This window comes from Bombus terrestris, chromosome 12 (genome assembly GCF_910591885.1).
Source record: "Bombus terrestris chromosome 12, iyBomTerr1.2, whole genome shotgun sequence".
NCBI classification, from domain to species: domain Eukaryota; kingdom Metazoa; phylum Arthropoda; class Insecta; order Hymenoptera; family Apidae; genus Bombus; species Bombus terrestris.
Genome location: NC_063280.1, coordinates 234145 through 255123, shown reverse-complemented (window position 1 = coordinate 255123; position 20979 = coordinate 234145). Strand labels below are relative to the sequence as shown.

Below are 20979 nucleotides of genomic sequence, written 5' to 3'. Positions count from 1 at the left end.
TAACATATTAATTTGTATGGGTTAATTCAAGTTTAAATAGTACATTCATTTTCAGAGGGCAGCATATGTATGATTCACAAGTGGGTTGGGCACTGAGTGTAAATTTTTTTGTGATTAATTATATATCAGTTATATGTATACAAAACATACATTTTTTTACTTATAAAATTTATTAAACAAAATTTAATGACAAGATGATTAAACGATTACATTTACTTTTATTTGATTTATATTTTATATGCCAAGGTAAATTTGTAAATTACATGTGTATGATCACTTATGTGTATACAAAATTCCACTTTTAATACTGTATTTAAAAATTAGAGACTTTATATAAAAACATTTTTAAGTTAAAAAATAAATATACTAAAAAAATATATAATTAATTACTCTATTGAATATTCAATATTTTTGTGACATTAAAATATAATTTTAATATATTTAAATGATATAATTTTAATATATTTAACAACATATAAACAATTCAATATAAATGACAATAATTTCATATTTTTTTTATGTTTATGTTTCTTTAGTTGTGTATTCCATTCAACAATCAAGTTCTTGTCAAATTCCATTAGTTATTAGAGGATCTTGGTTTTCTTGGGAAAATGGAAGAAACACTTTAACAGAAATAAATGCTGAAACAATGACTGATCGTGGCAGATGCGTTGATATGATAGAAGAGTATCATGTTAATTATACATTTGTGTTTCAACATGAAACCTGTTATCACTGTGTTAAATTAATTGTTAGAACTGTAAATGTATTAGAAAAAGTTGAAGGTAAAGTATATATGATAAATTTAAAGAAATTAATAAAAAAATCTGTATATAAAATACATTAATATTACACGCTTATGATTTAGCATATTGTGTGAATCTACCCAGTGGTGTTGAGCCAAATGTAGAAAATGTATGTAAAGGATTACGTCCTGATCAACAATTAGTAACACTATTTTCAGAGAATTATGTCCCAGTAAACTGTAGATCTTCTCTTGAAGGAGTGTGGCAGTTTGCCTATCAGGTATACATTTAATAGTACATTTATACAATAGTATACACAAAATTTATCCATTTTTTTATTATTACAGAATCGATTTAGATTTACAGGAGAATGCAATCATCCAGATGCTCAAATTAGATCATGTCAAACCGCCGGAACACAATTTTTGATAACTAATCAAAAATTCAACATAACGTACAAACAATGCGCTGGTATGAAGAATACTTTTGAAGGAGGTAATGTATTTTGTTAAATTAGGAGTTAATACTATTTTGCTAAATTCTTTCTTGTAAAATTCAAATAATATTCCGTTTTCTATTTCAGTGGTAGAATACAGTTGTTTGGGAGATTGGTTTGTTGATAAAAATCATTTTTTCGCGGTTGCAAATACGAAAGAATCTAGAAAAGACGAAAAATACCGATGTTTCTTAAAAAATCGCGATGATGATCTTTATATTGGTGTATCTATTACTGCAGAATGTAATACGTTGAAGACAGTTGAAAAAAGTCCAGAACGATTAAGGGTAACACCCGTTAAAGCGGAAGTGGTAGAGCCGGGATGCAGACTACCAGAAGATATGAGCGGACAATGGATAAACACTGCCAATATTGATGCAGATATTTTCATTAACGAAACGCATATAATTGAAACTTGGTATCCTGATGAAGGTCGTTATAGACGTACAATTTATGTTTGTCGTGAATCGAGGGATACGAGGGTGATGATGGCTAGATTAACTGTTGATGGATGGTATGGATGTTTAATGTAATTGATAAATGTTGTATTTCAATATTTAATTAATTATCATTTTTAGTCAAAAAGATTATGTATGCTTTGACTTTGTACGTCGACATCATAACATTATCAGATATCGACGTGGTATTGCAGTTATTAAAGATGATTTCCATACAGTTTGTTCTTGGGTTCAGTTTCCTAACAAGGAAGCTTGGAAATATGATTTATTCTTAGGTCAGTATAAAATACTTTTTCTATATATCTGATGCTAGCTAGATTCTTCTATTAATATTTATTGTGCTTTTAGCTAAGAATCCCGTACCAATACGCTGTCCAGTGGCCGGGAAATACATGTTTGCTCAAAAAGGAGATGTTTTATTTGAAACTAGAATTTTAGGGGGTGTTACAAAGTCTCCACGTCCAAATATTTATTGCAAACAGAACATTTCAGATTTTTCTGTATGTGACACTGACCAAAAGGAAATTGCCATTGATGAAACCTATTGTTTATCAGTAGATCATTTAGGAAGACCTGTGGATATCTACAGTAAGCGTAAATTGCTATAGTAGAATAATGTATATATATACTATATCTATATACTATATCTACTATATATATATTACATGTTCTTTTTAAATATGGGTCTCCCGGATTACAAAATGCAATGTATTGGATTTTGGAAAGAAAATTTAAAATCATATTTAATAACCTACGACGAGTTAGATCCTTTTAGTAAATATCGTTGCTGGGTATATCAAAGAGCAGATTTAAATAAAGTTCTCATGTCTCAAGCTATTGGACCATTCTGTGATCTTCAACAAGATGTTACAAGCAGTAATTATACTGAAGGTGCCGCAGTTGCATTAGAGTTACAGGTAATACGTGCCTCTATAAGTTTATTTAATGCATTATGTATAATTCTAAATATATTTTATGATTAAATTTTAGGAATATGAAAGAGAACGTGATCAATGTCCAATGTATTTCGATGACGGGAGTAATCCTTGGGTCGTAACGGAAAATTATATAAAAATATTTCATTATGGTAGTGGAAGTATAAAAACTTCGTTTTTATATTCATTCTTATTTTTAACAATAGGTATGATTCGTATACCATTGGTTTAAACATAGTATATTAATCCCTTTTATTAATCAGTTCCGTCCATATGTGTACATATCGTTTATTAGACATGAATAATTAGAGACAAATATACATATACATAATGCACTTATTTATTGAATATCTTAAATTCAAAGAGATATTTACTATACATTGTAATATATAATACTCATTATATATATGTTACAATATGAAGTGCATTAAAAAAATGTGCCTTATACTTAAAAATTATATTTTTTATTAATCAATAGAATAGCAATAAGCTTTAGTGAGAAGAATCCATCCATTTTACAACTACAATTTTTTATGACAATCTGAATTTAATAATTAATGTACTTTTATAAAAAAATTTACAATAAAGAATAATCTTGTGAAAAATTTTATCTAAGAATAATCTAATGTAATTAAGTATTACATTATTTATGCTTAAATTTTATGTATAAATATAGTATAACATAAAGCATAGAAAGAATTTATTTTGTCCAGCTGACTTTTGGTATATCAAAGTGTTCTGTTAAACTGTCTAAATGTCTATTAAATTCTTCTACCCGTTGTTTGTGTGTCATTGAAGCTTTTTGTTTTATTCGTTCAGTTTGCTGCAAATAATATTGTAGAGTTATATTATATTACCTTATCTTATAATATGAGATTATCAATTAAATAATTGCTTACCATCTTTTCTTGCATTTTTTGAAATGCTATTTCAGCTTTTGTTCGTTTAATTTCTATTACCTTAGATTGTTCTTCTTCCATAATTTTTGTCACTTCTACTAATTTCTTCTTTTTACCTTCTTTATTCTTTTTTCTATTAAAAAAAAAAAAAAAAAATAATGGCATTATTAACAATTTAAAGATTATACGTAAATTTTGATCTACATATTTAGTAACTGTCAATGTAATTAAACTTAACCTAAAAATAAGATTTGTCAGATACATACTTTTTAATCACACTTTGATCATTTTTAAGTTTCAATGGTCCTTTTGCTACATGAGCATATGGATCATCATCAGTTGTTGCTCGCATGTTAATTTTTGAATAAATATTTATTATTTAATGTATTATTGTTCTTACTTATAAAATGTTTTCAGGTTATAACTGATTATATACACTATCAGAGAGGAAATGAGAGTGCTTACGCCCGTAGTTTTAGTTGTTTTACAGTACAGGTGCTACACCATGCGGCCAAGTGCTAAGTTTAAATTGAAATTAGCATGTACAAGAACCTATAAAAATAGGGATCTGCCCTGTTTGTTTGAACCTTAGCATATATAAAAATTTATGTATTTAAATTTAAAGTCAGGGATTTGCACCGTTTGGTTACACACTAGTATAGATATGAACATATTGAATTCTACGTTACAAGAACCTATTTAATTGTATGGTTCTACGAAAAAGTTCATATCTATTATTCTATCCGAGATAAGCAAGTATAAGAATGACAATTAATTGTTTACTATATTTTTGAACGATGACACATAAAGCAGGGTTAGAAATAGTACAAAATGTCAGAATATAGTAATTTATTAACAAAAAATAAAGAAAATAAATAAATTTTCGCCGTTGAGGAAATCCTAAGTGCTCCTCGTCCTTTCTCTTGATTTTTGATACATGTTTTCTTGATGTCTTCTCGGGTGCGGATCTTCCTCAGTTTTAACGGAAAGCTCTTTTTCGGATGCTCCTAGAATCACTGAAAAAATTGATTCTTCAGAAATTGTGAAATTCGGAACACGATTGTTTAAATTCGTCGAATGTAAGAATAAGAAAGCAATTAATAAAACAAAACACTTATAACAAAACACTTCACAGGATTCATATTTAGACATTTAGTCTGCGAGGTGTTTTGTATCTCAATTGCTCTCCTTGATCCTTATTCTTACATTCAATGCATTCATAACAGAGCGATCAAAATCAAGTAATAGCGGTCAATTTCTAGAAAGTAATTGTTAACAAATTTTGAAGTATGATGTTTAATATGTTAAAATGTTTAATACGTTAAAAATGAAAATTACTGGATGAAATAGAAAAAGGGCCTCGATGTTTGTAAGATTGTAAACCATTTCATTGTAATTTGCTAATAACTTTGATAGTTGAATATAATTTCAAATAAAAAAAAATTATGTTGTAATTGGATTTCAAGTAAGCATAATCCAAGATATCAGTTATTAATAAAAAAAAAGTTAAGTTACATATGGAAACAAAGTTGGCTGCACTTGCTTGTTCGGAAGCGCACAGAGGCATGAAATTATCGGACGAAAATCGTTTTCTCCTTATTGTGATGTCAAATTTAAAGTCGTTCGGTGACACCCAAATTGTTTTGTGTTTTCGCTTAATTATACTTTTAGCAACCGCTCATAAATGGTGTGCTACATTTGACTGCATCATAAGCGTATATGTTACGCTGTTGCCATTCTCATATGTTCTGGCGAGCGTGGGTCGAAACTCGAAAGTTAAGTGGATAATCTTGTACATACAATCATTATACTTACACTTACACAAACTATATAGGACAGTAAATAAACTCGCTAAAGATGAATCGACTCTCGACAATACACAATCGATAGTGTTATGACGTCATGCATATCAACCAATAACGTTTCTGCACTCGATAAGATAACATAGCTTAAAATTCTATATTATTGTTTAAAAACATACAACATTTTATTGTTTTTATTTTCCAATGATAATAAAAATTTTATCAAAGGCAAGCTTCCATTTAAAAAATGGATTACATTGTTTTATTCCTTTTTATATGTATGTATATATATGTATGTATACGTGTATGTGTGTGTATATACATAACACAACTATCATACTTTAAGGATCGTAATAAATTGATATAATATTGTTAATAATTCTCCATTAATTATACAAGTTTACTTAGCATCATATTCGTGTACATATAGCAATCAATTGTTCATAATCTCTATGTTGTGATCTATTAATCTTAATTAAATAGTTTCAAAAATGTGTACTATATGATAATTGATATTATTTTGCGCTTGTATTCGTACTAGCTATCATCATTTCTACATTAACCATTAAATGCTATTTTTTCTTGAAGGATTTAAGTTAGAATAACAGCACTGTTACTTAAATTGATTATCTGAAAACACAATATAAAAAATTGTTACTTATTTCTAAGGTGCTTGCAGGATGTATGTGTCTTGTTATCATTTGCATGAGCATATTTGGTTTAAGCATAATTTCTTTGTTTTTTTTCTTCATCAAACTTTCTATGATTTTTATATGACTGAATAGATAACAGCTAAAGCTTAGGTTTAAAAAAAGTTTCTACAATAATTGATCACTCAATTCAGAATAAAATCATTACTCAACACTCCCTTGCACATTTGATCCCCATTCTATCAATATCTTGGGCTTTTCGATAAAGATGAGTAAGTACATAAAATTAGTTACACATATTAACGAACACCACTTTTAGAATGTGCTATAAGCCACTGCAATGTTATATCAATATTGTCTTTCTCTTTGCATGAAATGCTATAGCAACAGATCTCACGATCTTGAATTGCTGATAAATTCCTGAAAAAGAAAGTATTTATATGACATACATTTATTATTTACTCACTACTACGACTATAATTTTTTAAATAACAAACATACATTCTTTCTATAAGCCCATTTTCATCCAAAGCAAGAGGTAAGTCCCTTTTGTTACCAAGAACCAGCACTGGTATACCAGATAGCTGAGGTTTGTCTAATAGATTGTGTAATTCATTGCGACTTGCTTCTATTTTTTCAGAATCAGCTGCATCTACCATATATACTATTGCATTCACTCCTCTGCAATATCTTTCCCACATTGATCTAAACCTTGGTTGACCTCCAATATCCCATACCTTTATAGTTACATTGCCTTTTGTTATTTTACGCATATTAAAACCAACAGTTGGGATCATATCTTCGCTGAATTGTCCTGACTGAAAAAGATTATATTCTATGAGAAATAGGTGTATACTTGTTTCATTACAGAATATAAAATAATACAGTGATAAAATACAGAAAATGTTTCAAAATAATAAATATGTTAATGTTATGAAAAAACTAATGTATAATTTTATTAAATTGTTCATGAATTGGTCACTATTCTATCTAAAATTAAGGAACAAAAGAAAACGACAACAATCGATTTCGTTTCCCAGGAAATGATTGCAAAAATATGTAATTTTAAATCTTTATGTTAGGGCGGGTGCAAGGTTTACATCAGTCACAAAGTTATCCCGAATGAAATATAGAATCTAACCAAAACGGTGCACGTTTTGTTCTTTTATCATGGTAAAATATGACGATTTAGTGATTTTCAAATGAGCATGGTACGTTTTATTTAATAAAAACGCGAATAGGAATACCAATCGTTAAATTGTAGCAATGAAAGCAAATTTTCGTACCGCTATAACATTTACGAAGGTGGTTTTTCCACTGTACTGCAAGCCAACAAGAGTGAGTTCCATCTCCTCTTTCCAAAAGAGAGATTTAAACCAATCCAAAATTCGATTGATGAGAGCCAACATTTTTATTCAATCGGAGGAAATCCAGCTCCACCGGTAGAAAGTACACTTAAAGTACGCCGCTCACTGACTTTGACATGTAGTCATTTGCACTCGACTACGACGTCAGTCCGTCAACTCCGAAAGTATGTACCGCGCTAGTCAGTGACTGGCGCTGACTAATCGCGCGGCACCAGTGCCTGTGATGCGTCACAAGATGCTAAACACGAATTTATCTTATGAAAAAGTAATATCTTCCACACTAAACAAGCTTATTGCGAGTTATAGTAGATGGTGGTAGAACGATCTTGACAGTTCGGGCATTGACGTGCAGCAGAAGACGTTACAGCGATTCTCAACTAGATGTTACTCTTTGATATTTCGTTCAATTAATAATTCACTGACTAGGACGCGTTGGCGATTTCTGTTCCGTTTTCCAACAAATGATTGGTTTATTGCACATACGCGTGCTTATGTGCACAATTTTATATCGACTAGAGAGATTCTTTTACAATATAGAATTCGTCTGTACGAATCCCTATAATATATCCCTATGGATATGAACAGAAATTTAAATTTTTGTATTTTTTATCGAATTAAAGGACCAATTTTGTAACTATATAAATGTATTTATTGTTGTCTATGGAATTTTCTACTATTTATACTGTTGTTGAAAATTCATTCTATTGTTAATATAAAGTTGTAGGAAATAAGATGAAATATCTTCACATTAAAACAATAATGACCGTTATTGTAAGATTGCAAGTTGTATACGAAGCGGTCGCGGTAGATGATTCGCGACAGTTTCAAGCTACTATGTAACTATGGCGTTGATGGTTCTCAATCTTTCGTTTACGAGGAATAAGATTTTATCTTTTCATCGGTACGTTCTAATTATTATCAATTTTGTTTATGAGCACATATGAGGTAACTGTTATTGATGCTGTAAGTTATGTTTTTATTTAGTATATTATTGTTCCCAAATAGTCCGCGTAACAATCATTTAAATACCGTAACATATAAATTGAGAACTATTGTCTAAGCGACAGAAAATTATGAATGCGTCACATACTTGTAGGTAGTAATCTATGCAAATGCATGTTGAAAAAGAATTGTTCCTTTCTATCATGCGGTAGTTTACACAATGTACTGTATATTGTATATGCTTCAATCAATTTATGTTTCAAGAACTTTTAATCTTGTCAATATCATAATAAATGTATCAATTCTTTTATTCAGTTGCTTCATGCATTACTGATCTAGAGGACTATATCAGCTATTTAATTAGATTACTATAGTTTCTTTTTATCTGTGCATAAGAAATAAGGGTACATAATTAAGTTCACGTTGTATATATAGAATGATTACTTTCATTTATGTACAATTTAAAGCATAGACTCGAGTTTTAAATATGCTGCGTTCATCGTTTTTGCGTTTAATATTTAATGTCTGATTAATCGTTTGGATCTACTTACGTACATTGTATTCTCTCTGTCGTCAACTTTTCAATTCAAAATTGAGGTCGTAAATAAATAATAAACAATTTTCTTTATTATCCCTAGAAAAATTAATTGCGTGAGCAAGTGTTAAATTTGAATTGATAAGTTTTCTTGTCAAATTAGAATATGTCTAATAAAAGAGGTACTCGAATATTATTCTCGAGATTTTTGTTCAGAAAATTTTGGTATAGTATAGGTTTTCGTGATTTTTTTTATCGCATTAGCAAAACATTTGTAATAAAGTTTGAAAGTTTTCACTAATGAGAATTAATTGGTATCTTTGTATATTGTCTTTTTGTACAAAAGAAAATCTTTGCAAAAAAGAACAATCTTTCTTTAAAAAATATGAAATGTGAGACATGTTCGTTATTTTTCTCTAACTGTTCTACAAGTATTATGTACATAGCCGCGATTACAAAATAATCATTAGTCTCGATGAAGATTCTTTTTCTTCCTTTGTTTTTAACAATTTTTTATTCGTAATATCTAGATATAGAATCGTATATAAATTATCATTATGCGCACGTTAATTTATGTTACCTGCTTTTACTTTTCTTTTCCTTTGCCGTTTTCTTTAACTTTCGACCTTTCTCGCGTGGCACAATAAGTGTTATTCAAAAGTTTTGTTTCCTTTCCTTACGACAGTACAAAACTATCCTATCTATGTACAGAGTGTACGAAATGTGCAAAGCGAACGAAACACAAAGTGGACATTTTGTGCAAACCAATCGTATCATTATACTATCTGATTATATCTGTGGTACAAAGTTCGAGAATCGTATCTTAGTCGCTGTAATTTTATGGATAGATGTACAAAGAATTTCTCAGGCATACAAACATTTGTGATTCTCTTTTAGAAAGTGTGAGCAAGTATCGATAAGAATGTTGCATCGTGCAAGTACGCGAGGCATACAAAATTTCATAGTTAGAAAACATTGGTTTATGGGATATACGAATGATCTTCGTCACAAATCTGTTGGATTACAAGCATTCGCTTAGAAAAATAGAAGTATTATATTCGAATAAATTTGTGCGGAATTCGGGAACTTGATGTTTGCGCTAGAAAATATAAACGTTTCTAGATATTCTTAGTTCTAACAATAATTTCAACAACTGTGATGTTGGAAAATTTGATCAACAATTTAACCCTATATAATTTCATGATATACGTACAAAAAAAACGATAAAAAACCCCTTGATTAATTCGGCTCGTTTGACGACGCGTTCTGAGTTGAAACCTTAATGTCTAGATCACAAGTGACACGACGAAATATTTTGGTAATCACAGCTTTGACGCCAGTGATCGTGTTACAAAATGAAACGCGATCTCTTGCTTTTCGTTAATGAATTTTCGCCGATAGATCACCTCACTGTTTATATTGAGCTTTGAATGACCATTGCGCGTAATTATCAGAACATTCCAGATATTAAGGCACATCAGTTTGCTCGCAAGGCACGGATGAAGTTGCTCTCTTGTCCCTTCAAGAATTGAATGTTCAGTAATCGAAAACGTGAGTTTCCTTAGCTTTGCGCGACTTCGCGATGCCTATAATATAGTCGGCATAAAAGCCAATCAGTGAAAAATCTTAAATATACAAAATCGGTTATTCATTGTCGATAAAACCATTAAATCATTCTCATCATTGATTAGTAGTTATTCTTAAATGATTAGTTTTGTACACTGTCTTGATTTATTGCTTCGCACATATTTCCTTTACCTTACATTTTTTCCCGTTTTTTCCTTTTAATTTCAGCTGAATGGCTTTTGAGTCGAATATATTGAATAGATGATGTATTTTATGTACAATGCTGAATATGTTACACTGTACCTACAGCTGCCACGTAGATGAAGTATCGCTCGAAATCGAATATATGTATACGCCGGTATTGATGATTCATGTTCGACTGAAAGTAATTTTTATACATCGATTTATAACGGATATGCCTGAGTTATGAAAAGAAAATATTCACAGAATTAGAAATATTTAAAATATGTTTAAAATCAGTATTATTAAGAAACTTGCTATTTCTGATATTCAATCCTTTATAGAATGAGTCATTTAACGTCACAAGCGAAAAATTTTTCTTTTAGTTTTATTAATACGAGAAAATGTTTTACATAAAAAATATTGGGTTATCTTGAGAAAGAAATTTTTTGCGTTACGATATATTTTCGATATATGTTTCTTCGTTATATATCGATATATTTTCTTCCTTAATCATTTTTTCGTATCATTAAAATTAACAGAGAAATTTTTGGTTAACGTTAGTTGACTCGCCTTGCATACGGACATGAATTTAAGCCCAGGTTTCGTACCGTTTATGTAATCGTGAAACTTGGTATGAAAGTGTGTAGATTGTGTATTGTAGATCGGCCTAATTAAGATCACAAATTCTGGAATAATGAAGTATGAATTTTCTAACACCCGCGGGATCCTAGTAAAATGCAAAAGAGATGTTCCTGAATTATGTAATAAAGCAACGGTCGGTGGCATTGTTACGTAATTTAATCCAAGACTCACCGTTAACTCTCTTATATAATTTCTTGTTTTTATATAATCTTGGAACCTCGCTCAAATCGATGACAGTAAACAAATTTCACAAGTAGCTATCGTCCTGACGTATTTGAAAAGTATGTAAATCAAAAAATGTTTCACAATGTTCATTTTCACAAAAGGATGGGACAATTAAATCGGGTTATTTCAGCCGATTTAAAGTGGTGAGAGGCTTTTTTTACCTAGGGGTTCGAAGGCGTGTTGCGAAAACACTGCAATTTCACTATGGCCAATAAAAACAATTATTCTACAATTACCGTTGCGTATCGTAATACCGCTATGAATTACCATGATTGGTAATGCGATGGCGAAGAAAATTACTTTTTGTAACTTTTTAACTTAACTTTTTCTATTGAGACATCGATGCAATTAGTTTTCTACGTCAGATACGATTACATGAACGGCGATGCAGCTTCTTCGTTCGTTTGCTTCCCGCGTATACTCCTTTGCAGGGGGTGGGGAGTGGATTCAATGACGAGTTACCTTGTCGGTCGTGGCAGGTGTACGTACAGCGAACCGAAGAAGGATCACGAATACCTGAGTCGCGAGGTCAGGGATCCGTGACATTGAGTCGCAACACATCCGGGAGTACCTTTGTATGTTGCTTCGTATCACACTCTTTTCTTCTCACCTTCTATCTCCTTTCACAAATATACGCTATAACGCAGTCGCAATACAGAGTAATTTTGTACTCAATGTCCAAGTCTCCATTAGTCTCGAAGGATCATTGGACTGGAAGGGTGATAGAGCGAAGCCCGGATGCGACTCGAGGAATCGATGGAAAAAGACGAGATGAATTGATGATGGCTACGACGTAGCGCGATCGGGTCACTCGGTCGTCGTGTATGATTTCCTAAGATTGAGCTCTGACGCGGCTAGGCTGTCGCCTTTCACATAATAATCGGCCGCATCCCTTCTTCCAGACGAATTACTGTTTGTACCGTTCGTCACGCCATTGGCTTGATGGTTCTGCTGATGATCCTTTTTCATGCCGTTTGCGACTGGCTTCCTCCTCTGTTGATAACTTTGCTGGTAGAATTCGTTGAATAGGAAGAAGAACATAGTCGCGTGCAGACCGATCCACCAAACGAACGCCTTCGGGTAATTGCAGTCGATGAAGAGCAGTTGGAACGCGTGGATCATAACCGCGATGAACTGAATCATTTGGAAGACGGTCAAGTATTTCTTCCACCAGAGATACGGTTGCAATCTCGGGCCCATCGCAGCTAACAAGTAGTATGTATACATTACGATGTGAACGAACGTGTTCAAGAGTCCGAAGAAAGTAGAATGACCGCCTGGAAGGAAAGACGATATATGTTAAAAAATACTTTTGCGAAAAATATTGACGACAGTGAAGTGAATTGCTTTACCAGGTGTAAATTTAACGCCAAACCACACTGACATTGGCATGCAACCATGGTGAATAACGTGCAATGTCGACACGTGATCGTTCTTCTTCCTCAGTACGAAGAAGATCTACAAAAATAGTAAAACGACCGAGATTATCAAAGACTTCCAATGTAATTTACTTCCAGTTACTTACCGTGTCCATGAATTCCGTAAATTTGGAGAAGTAATACCACCAGCAAGCGTGCACCATCTGCGCTTTGGAAAATATCGATTAGATAATCCCTTTAACGTTGTTCGTAATATAAAGAACGTGGTAATAGAAGCAAATCCTTGGAGATACAGCGTTATCGCTAACAAATTATATACTCTAACGGTGAAAAATTATAGAATAAATAAAAGAACAAGAATTGCAGATGCTCGAAAGATTTGCCTTTGATAGAGTTGCTTTGATGAACAGTCGTAACATTTTATTGCGCATCTTTCTGTGTATCTATTTGTGATAGTTATTAAGTGGTAACCAGTAAGTAATATCGTCGTGTGAATGGTGTCTATTTCAAATTTTTGTTTTCTACTCGTAGTCTGTTAAGTGGCATTAATTGCATGAAGCGGTTGTTTCGAAGTGTGTTAGCTTGCTAAATTAACTACAATATTCTCAAGTACTACGGAAAATTTAGTGGCATGTAGGCAGGAAAAATGATGTTATGAGTACAGAGTTGGGTAATATTGACAGAAGAGACTAAGAAATATGAAAGAAAATATGAGAATTTTCAATTGTATCCAATCAATCGCTTGGAATATTGTTGAAGAAAACAATGCTAAAACATGTAACTGTACTCGAAATAAAAGTTTCATATTTAAATTGCATAATTTAAAGAATTTTTGAATTATGCTTTTAAATTTCGAAATCTTCGAAATTTTAGATTTTTGAATTTTTCAATTTCAACAGAAACTTTGCCAACATTGTTATATGTCTCAATATAGAATTTATAGTTTTATTGTATAACTAATAGATTGTGCAGAAGTTGTATTTGATATAGTGTAATGCATTTGCGTGTTAATGGGGAATATCACCCACCCTTAGTACTTGGGGTCGATCACTGTAGTCTACGGGTTGGCACCTTAGAGAATAGTCGCCAGTCAGCCATCCGGACATTCCTATCTGCAACCACAACCGCCCAGAGGCCATTCTCCGATCAATGAAAAGAATAAATAAACGAAAGAGGAAGGCATAGAAAAGAAAGGGGCGTTCGTGTGCATATTCTCAGAGAAAAATTAATCATGGTAATGGCTGGGACGCGACAGTGTTAATTAAGACTAAACAAGAACGCGTCTTCGTCGACGTTCATCATTCTCCTACAATTTCAGTTCTTACCTATTTCTATATTCATCATTTTTTCTCCAAATTTTCCTCGGATTCAGGAGAATTTACGTAAAAGTTACAGGAAGTTTATGAATTGTTAATCAGTTTGTCATTTGATTTTTTCTCGATATCGATGGACTAATCGATGGATTTAACGGAATAAAGGTTAATTCGGATTTGGACTGGCATGCAGACATTTCAAGATGTAATTAGTACAGATTGCACGATAGTAACAGAAACAAGCAAATGTAGAAACGCAAAATACACAAGCCACAAGCGCTATAGTATAGTTTACTCCTCTTTCATAGATGGTTTCGTTCCCTGGTCGACTGCCTACGAAGCATAAGATAATTCGCATCATAGCACAATTCCACAATTTCTACAATCCAAGGCCCTTGAAAACACGAAACGTTCTATCGTCAAAAATATGCGTATACGTTGTCATAGCGTATCACAATTAATGAAATTAGATTTGAGGATATATGGAGGAATATGGAGCAGCAGATATCAACGATATCTTTCTTTCATATATATTCGTACGTATACGCATATAAAAATCGTTGAACAAGATCGTTGGTGGAGGTCCGTCTCGTTGGAATGGCGGTCGATGATCCATCTGCAGAGAAAATTACGTATGACAAGACTTACCCTCACCGCGGTTGGATTGTTGCTATAGTCCACAGGCTGGCAACGGAAACTATATTGGTCCCACCATCCGCCCATCAGACTCTGTTTTTTTTGTTTGAAAATTAATGTTTTATCTTGTGCTTTCTTCTGCATTAATCGAAGGCTTAATCGATCGAATCCGAAATGCATTCTTACGCGAAGTAACTTTAAAATGCAGTACGATTACGACTCGGTTATTTGTAACCGCTGAAAGTGTTAACTAAAGTTTCGCCAGCCTTTCAAAGTATTGTTCAAGCGATATTAATTTGTTAACGAATCGTTTAATTTTGTATACTGAAGCGAGCAACCTTTCTGCATCTTGCATTGAAAAAGATATCACGTAAGAGTTTATATAGTCAATCGTTTCGTAAATATTAATTAAGCAGTGCCATTGATATCGGTCACACACAATCTCGAACTCGATGAATTAGCCGGACGTTCGATGTTTTCGCAGAAATCATTCATCGTACGACGCTAGTGTGTAATTCTTGGTTCCCTGTGGCACATTCTGATACAGGAGAGACTGATGGTGCGTGCTTATGTACCATAAGCCAAATGTGTACCATCGCAGACTTGTTCATGCAACGAATATATTTTTGAATCGGACAACACATTATAACGGGCAACAAAATTCTTCAGACGACACGTTATTCGATATAACAAGATATAAAAAGGAGAGAAGGGGAACAAGTGCAACGAGGGACATTCAATTGAAGTAGAAATGTTACCTCGTAGAAAAGCCACGCTGAGAACACCATTTGAAATAGATTATAAATTATCAGGGCGTTCTTCAACTGAAAGGGCTTCCTATTCTCCATTAGCTTTGGACCCAAAACTTTTACTCCGTATACATAGCTCAGGCAGATAAACAGAGTGGGGAACGGTGAACTCATCATGAACCAGTCCGTTGTTCTCTGATCTGAAAAAATAAATTACAGATAACATTCTATTAATGCTTGATCGATTGGTATACGTCAATAACTCCAAAAATTTAATCAACGTAGAGAAAACTTCTAGGACAAATTAGTCTTCGGTCGACCGTAGTTGATGTTGCATGGTCAGCTGCCTTGGCGTAGCATTGGTGTATCGGTCTCGACCTTGAGGTGTCTTCACGCGATATCCTCCTATACTTTTCTCGTCCTTCAAAAGTTCAGTCAACTATTGCATTCTTATACTATACGTTATTATACGCGTTGAAACCAGTTGTAAAATGTGTTTAATTAACTGGTCTCCTGCTGGTTTTAATAGCTGACCGACCTTGGTGCGTTTCATGGTGCTCTTTCAGTATTCTACCTTAAAACGTGATAAGCCGTTTCGATCGTGATATTTTCTTTGCTGCGGGAATTTCTACTATTGAAAGTTATTCGGCGAATCTGAGAATAACGGTCTCTTATTTGCGTGTTTACTGAAGAAGTTAAAAATCCTCCTCGAGACTGATAGGTGCATCTCTCAGCCGTGTGAAATGAATAATTCATTTTTTATACAGGCTACCGCTGTATCACGAGGAATGACGTTTGCTTAATCGCATTTGCTAATAGTTTTTTGGATCACATGATTTCTTTTCTACCAGTGATGTGTCATATAAGCGACTGATTTATGAGGCGTTATTTTGATTTTAAATTTATTGCTTAACCATGCTTTTTCATTAGTACATATTGTGCGAGATTTTCATTTTTTTTTCCTTCTTTTGTAAGTTTCTGTATCCGGTAAGTACCTGCCGTTATAAATACATGTACTCTAACGGGCTCAACCTTAATAAGTAAATAAATAAATAAATAAATAAATGAATGAATAATGATATTCTATCCTTCCTTTCTGCACAAGCACTCGTCGAAATCTCCGATTCCGTGCTTTCTTAATCGTGCTAGAAAACATGGATCAAGTCGTTCAATCATGAAATTTCTAAATTTCTTTATCGTTTTTCCGAGGAAAAGTTTTTAAAAAGGAAAGGTAAAAAGATGAGTATTTTCAATCATTCTTTAATATACGATAATAATGGATAAAAGTTATAAGTGATAGACGCAGGTTTCTCCTCTGCTTTTGAGAAAGCGCTGCCAAGTTAAAGATACGTGGGGAGAAATGATATGTGGAATTCTGGAATTCCCTATCACCGATCCTCTGCAATATTAGCATGTTACGTTTTTATAGAATCTTCTTCCACTGAACAAATATTTGTAAACAAATATTTATGAAACTAATTTTTATACTGATATGAGTTGATATTATGCGAATAAAAATATAAGTTCTGGTTCGTCGAAATGTTAGTGATGGCAGACAAAAACTCCAGATACCTAGCTAGAACTTTAAAATTTATGAAGTAAAGGACGAAGTCTAGAAATGTATAACTGTAGCTAGGAAATGGCGAAAGTTGGTCGTATTATGAAAGAAATCGAGATTTAAGTTAGTAAGAAAAGATATTTGGAATTTCGCTATATATTCCATAATAGATTTTTTATTTTGTAATAGTTTGCTATTGATGTTATTTGAGGAATAGCCATCTGTAACTTTTATTGCTTTAATTTTTATTTATCAGTGTTCGTTTTCATCGTGGAGAATTTTTGTGCAAGGTCATGCTTGCGTAATTTCAGAGAAGTTTCTATTCAGGATATACCCGCATTGCCGACTATGATGGATAAAGTATGATTTATGTTTTTGAATTCTTTTGAAAAGTTTAAAAGATTCTTTTAAAAGTTTAGTTTTTATGGAACAGTTGTAATCTTTGCTTGTCTCCGCATTAAGACAATGTTAGCCCTGTACAATGTGCCTACGTCGAAGAAAATATGTATGTTTTATTCTCTTGACTCTTGAACTCTTGTTTGCTTATTTATATACAATAATGTACATATATTGATATTTTTCTGATGTTATCTTTTCGAACGTAGAACTCTACTTATATTTGATTATGTATATTATTTGCATATTTTTTACATGAGTTGTTACAAGCAACTATTCCCAAATGGACTTATAATTTGTATTCTTTATGCGTATTTCTTATATTAATGTTTCATTTCATAACTAAACGTGCATTATACATGACTATTTTATTTTCCATCGTAAATTTTGCGTCTCTTTAATTATTATTGACATTATTCTCATTATTTTTCTTATCGTCATCGTTTTTACGTATTACTTTGTTGCTATTGCAAAATGTTTATGAACCATAACAAGCATACTCTTAAATATACGTGCTGGTTAAAAAGAAATAAGGACGAAAGAATCATCGATTTTTTCCAACTCTGTTCAAATAGAATCTAATCATTTTACTCAGCACAATCGTATCATTTTTATTAAGAATAATCCAATTTCCATATCATCTACAGGGGACACTGGCCATGAATTCTGATCAACTGCAGATATTCCGTCTAGACCAAGGTGAAAAGCGAAATGAAAGCAGAAAAACGAGAATTGAATGTAGAGAGAGAGGGTTCAGCCATTCCTGTTCTTGCTTAATAAAATTGCTTGAAGTTACCAGTTAGTGATCATCGCTGAGATGTTTCTCAATGTTTGAGGTTTGTTCATAATGTTTGGAAGGTGAAAAACTTCAAAAGATCGTAAGGTCTACATCTGGCCATGTTACGCGTTTGTAACGTACGCGTACGATCTCATTAGAGGCTTACCTGCATTTTTGTCGAGTATTTCGTGTAGCCGGTCTACGTACTGCATTACAATCGACATTTTTCTTGCTTTTTGCCAAGAGAACCTTTATAAGATATCTTCCTGGGGTTAGAATCAAGGGCGTAGATTTTCACAACCAGATCCACGAGTTCCTGAAACGATCAAAGCATGAAAGAGTCATCGTCGCGGTCCAAGAATGAAGGTCGATTTCGAAAGTGAATTGAGACAACATGAAGGACGCTGTTGAAAACAAAGCGGGCTCCTTGTTTGGGCCATAAGAATTCACATAAAAGCGTACAGAAAGTGCATTTCACTCTTCGATAAATGCGTGTGGAAGCAACCTCTATTATTTTTTGATAAAAGATCTTTCTCCACGTCCTACAGCTATACTTGAACGTTTTAAAAATATTTACATAGAGTTAAACGTACGATAAGATTTAGCTTAGCATTAAATATAAAACAAGTAAGAAAAAGGAGGGAAAACTGTGAGAATAATTTAAAACTGGATAGCAAGAAAACGCGTAAATTCAGCTGGTTCACGAATAGTCGGTTTCCAACTAAGTTCTGTTGTTCCATGCGTGAATGAGGGCGTATTACTTAACGTGAACGTAGAGATTGACCAGCTGATTACATAAAATGTCGATTTGTGTCATGATTTTCGGCATCGACATTGAGTTAGAAGCGATTTCGCATGTGCGTATGTGCGCACCACCAAGATCGGCTCATGATCCGAAATTCACCGCGTACATTCGCTTACGAAAGTGGCCACATAATTTTTGTTATGGATTACACGATTGAATAGTCTCGCGCAACTCATGGGCCGACCATGAATCGTCACGGCCTTGAACCGCTATGTCCACCATAGTTTCGTCGTTTCCAATAACGATCAGTCAAATTTCACTCGTGATCGTAGCCAAAATTGGTGATAGCTATCAACTTGCGCCACTAAATACCTGTTACTTTTGTTATCTTTCCAATTGGAATTTAGTTAGATTATTGAGTCATTGCAGTTAGGAAAGGAGCTATTAATGAAGTTTCTTCTGCTAAGAAAATGAGATGATTATCACGAAGAAGCGTTAAGTGACACGTGACAGGATGTTCGTTAATTTCTCGAAACGATTTTCTCGCAAAGAATTTCGAAGATACGGAAGAGGAGCTTCGCGCGAGAAGATTATTATTTGTGCTTATGAAGTGGGTGCCACGGATGATTAATCATGTCTCTGTAAACTAACTGGCCAACAACTTATCTATACATTCACCCAGCATGCTCTCTATGCTGGTGGACGGTTTGGTAACCCGTTGAATTTCGCTTTCAATACAGCTTGGTCGACGAGAGAATTCTCGTCAAGGCCAATCGAGAACGGACTTGAATGGATGTCGTCATTTATCATCGGCCAGCCGGTCACCGATTTGTACACGGACGCGGAGTCTCGGGGACTACCTACTACTTTAACATTCTACCCTTTTTTCTCCTGTTTCTCTCTCTCTCTCTCTCTCTTCAGTCAAAGGAAAAAACCAGAAATCAAGATTTGCCTTTGTGGATGTCAAGAAAATTGACAAATATTGACTATGGAGTTTGCACAACGCGCCATATGTCGTTGATCATATCTGTACAGAGTCTATTAGAACCGTACATCTTCTAATTTGTCCAAGTTTCTTGTTCGAATCTATTTAACTCGAGTTTCCTGTTCAAACATTGGACGAAGATTTTGCGCAACGCAAATTAGAGCCCTCTTGCACAATACTTCACTAATAATATCAGTGAATTCATACAGATTACAGGTTGTAGATTATAGACCAGTGCTTTGTGACACTATTTTACAGTTGCATTACAATTCTTCCGTGGAATAGGATAATCAAATGACTTGTATTTATCAAATGAGAGATGTTCATTGCGTTACTACTCCTTAATGTTTAATCTTTTTAAATTGATAAATTTATTTATTGCAAGAAAGTTACATAAATAATAGTAAATTCTAAGATAAAATTAAAGAACAGCAACTGCGTGTTATTACTCTTCTGTAACTTTTAATCGAATGTGGCTTTTGAGAACGTTTCATTTATTAAAATCAACTTCTAAATAACTTCGAACTTGTTACTTGTAAAATGTCACCAATAATCTAATGCAACTGTACAAGATGATCCAGGTGTCATAGATCATCTTTGTACAAAGTCTATTAGACTAAAAACATCCTCATTTTTTTCTCATCCAAATTTGTATAACGTGATCTGATTTGAAAAATTTGAAACACGTTTGATAAAGACATCAGCGTATTGTGGGGATAGGAGTACCGATCCAGCGATAAAGATATCGATTTTCGTGCCAAGTAGGATGGAGCGTCGGCAATGATTCGTCGGCTCCGCGATGGATCGCGATCGCGTGGCTCGATCGTCTCGTTCGCTTGCAAAATGAAAAGTCGAAAACGCGCCGAGCAAGCGAAATACCTCGCGAATATATTGCGAAAGCTGTATACATTATAATGGGCCGGGCGCAGAAAACGGGCCAGCGGCGATTCGATGAGTCTTGGTGGGTCTCGGTAGCACACGAGGACTCGATGAT

General features: G+C 33.3%; 4 protein-coding genes across 15 annotated transcripts in view; 1 reads left to right on the top strand and 3 right to left on the bottom strand.

The window, feature by feature from the left end:
• The first annotated feature begins 58 nt into the window (after positions 1–58).
• On the top strand, positions 59–3986 carry LOC100647816. 2 transcript variants are annotated; one of them, XM_048410702.1, is made up of 10 exons: positions 59–246; positions 537–785; positions 869–1026; positions 1094–1241; positions 1330–1756; positions 1821–1975; positions 2049–2288; positions 2385–2617; positions 2691–2841; positions 3952–3986. In XM_048410702.1, the coding sequence occupies exons 1-10, from the start codon at positions 195–197 to the stop codon at positions 3960–3962; spliced, it is 1824 nt and encodes a 607-aa protein (XP_048266659.1). In that variant the 5' UTR covers positions 59–194; the 3' UTR covers positions 3963–3986. The 2 variants fall into 2 exon arrangements, with proteins under 2 accessions (XP_048266659.1, XP_003399576.1); XM_003399528.4 differs by lacking the exon at positions 3952–3986 and having other exon boundaries at positions 2691–3090.
• LOC100648649 (protein FAM32A) lies at positions 2863–3931 on the bottom strand. Its single transcript, XM_012314448.3, has 3 exons — positions 3801–3931; positions 3535–3667; positions 2863–3458 (listed from the first exon to the last, which is right to left on the bottom strand). The coding sequence occupies exons 1-3, from the start codon at positions 3884–3886 to the stop codon at positions 3336–3338; spliced, it is 342 nt and encodes a 113-aa protein (XP_012169838.2). The 5' UTR covers positions 3887–3931; the 3' UTR covers positions 2863–3335.
• On the bottom strand, positions 3801–7796 carry LOC100643740 (ADP-ribosylation factor-like protein 8B-A). Of its 3 annotated transcripts, none has more exons than XR_007225890.1 (4): positions 7273–7796; positions 6488–6804; positions 4873–6406; positions 3801–4550 (listed from the first exon to the last, which is right to left on the bottom strand). XR_007225890.1 is itself a non-coding variant. In XM_003399495.4 (3 exons), exons 1-3 carry the CDS (start codon positions 7393–7395, stop codon positions 6286–6288), a joined length of 561 nt encoding a protein of 186 aa, XP_003399543.1. In that variant the 5' UTR covers positions 7396–7796; the 3' UTR covers positions 3801–6285. The 3 variants fall into 3 exon arrangements, 1 of the variants encoding a protein (XP_003399543.1); XR_007225891.1 differs by having other exon boundaries at positions 5050–6406; XM_003399495.4 differs by having other exon boundaries at positions 3801–6406.
• Positions 7797–8308: 512 nt separating this feature from the next.
• LOC100642650 (elongation of very long chain fatty acids protein AAEL008004) overlaps positions 8309–20979 on the bottom strand; it is a 37128-nt gene continuing 24457 nt past the window's right edge. For 7 of the 9 annotated variants that reach the window (XM_048410704.1, XM_012314445.3, XM_048410705.1 and 4 more), the window contains 7 exons: positions 18422–18571; positions 15533–15723; positions 14787–14867; positions 13854–13937; positions 12972–13028; positions 12799–12904; positions 8309–12723 (listed from right to left, as the gene is read on the bottom strand). In XM_048410704.1, coding sequence (XP_048266661.1) covers positions 12254–12723; positions 12799–12904; positions 12972–13028; positions 13854–13937; positions 14787–14867; positions 15533–15723; positions 18422–18479 — 1047 coding nt within the window. In that variant the 5' untranslated portion in view covers positions 18480–18571 and the 3' untranslated portion in view covers positions 8309–12253. The remainder of the gene's footprint in view (positions 12724–12798; positions 12905–12971; positions 13029–13853; positions 13938–14786; positions 14868–15532; positions 15724–18421; positions 18572–20979) is intronic. The other 2 variants (XM_012314447.3, XM_003399486.4) reach the window with 2 other exon arrangements.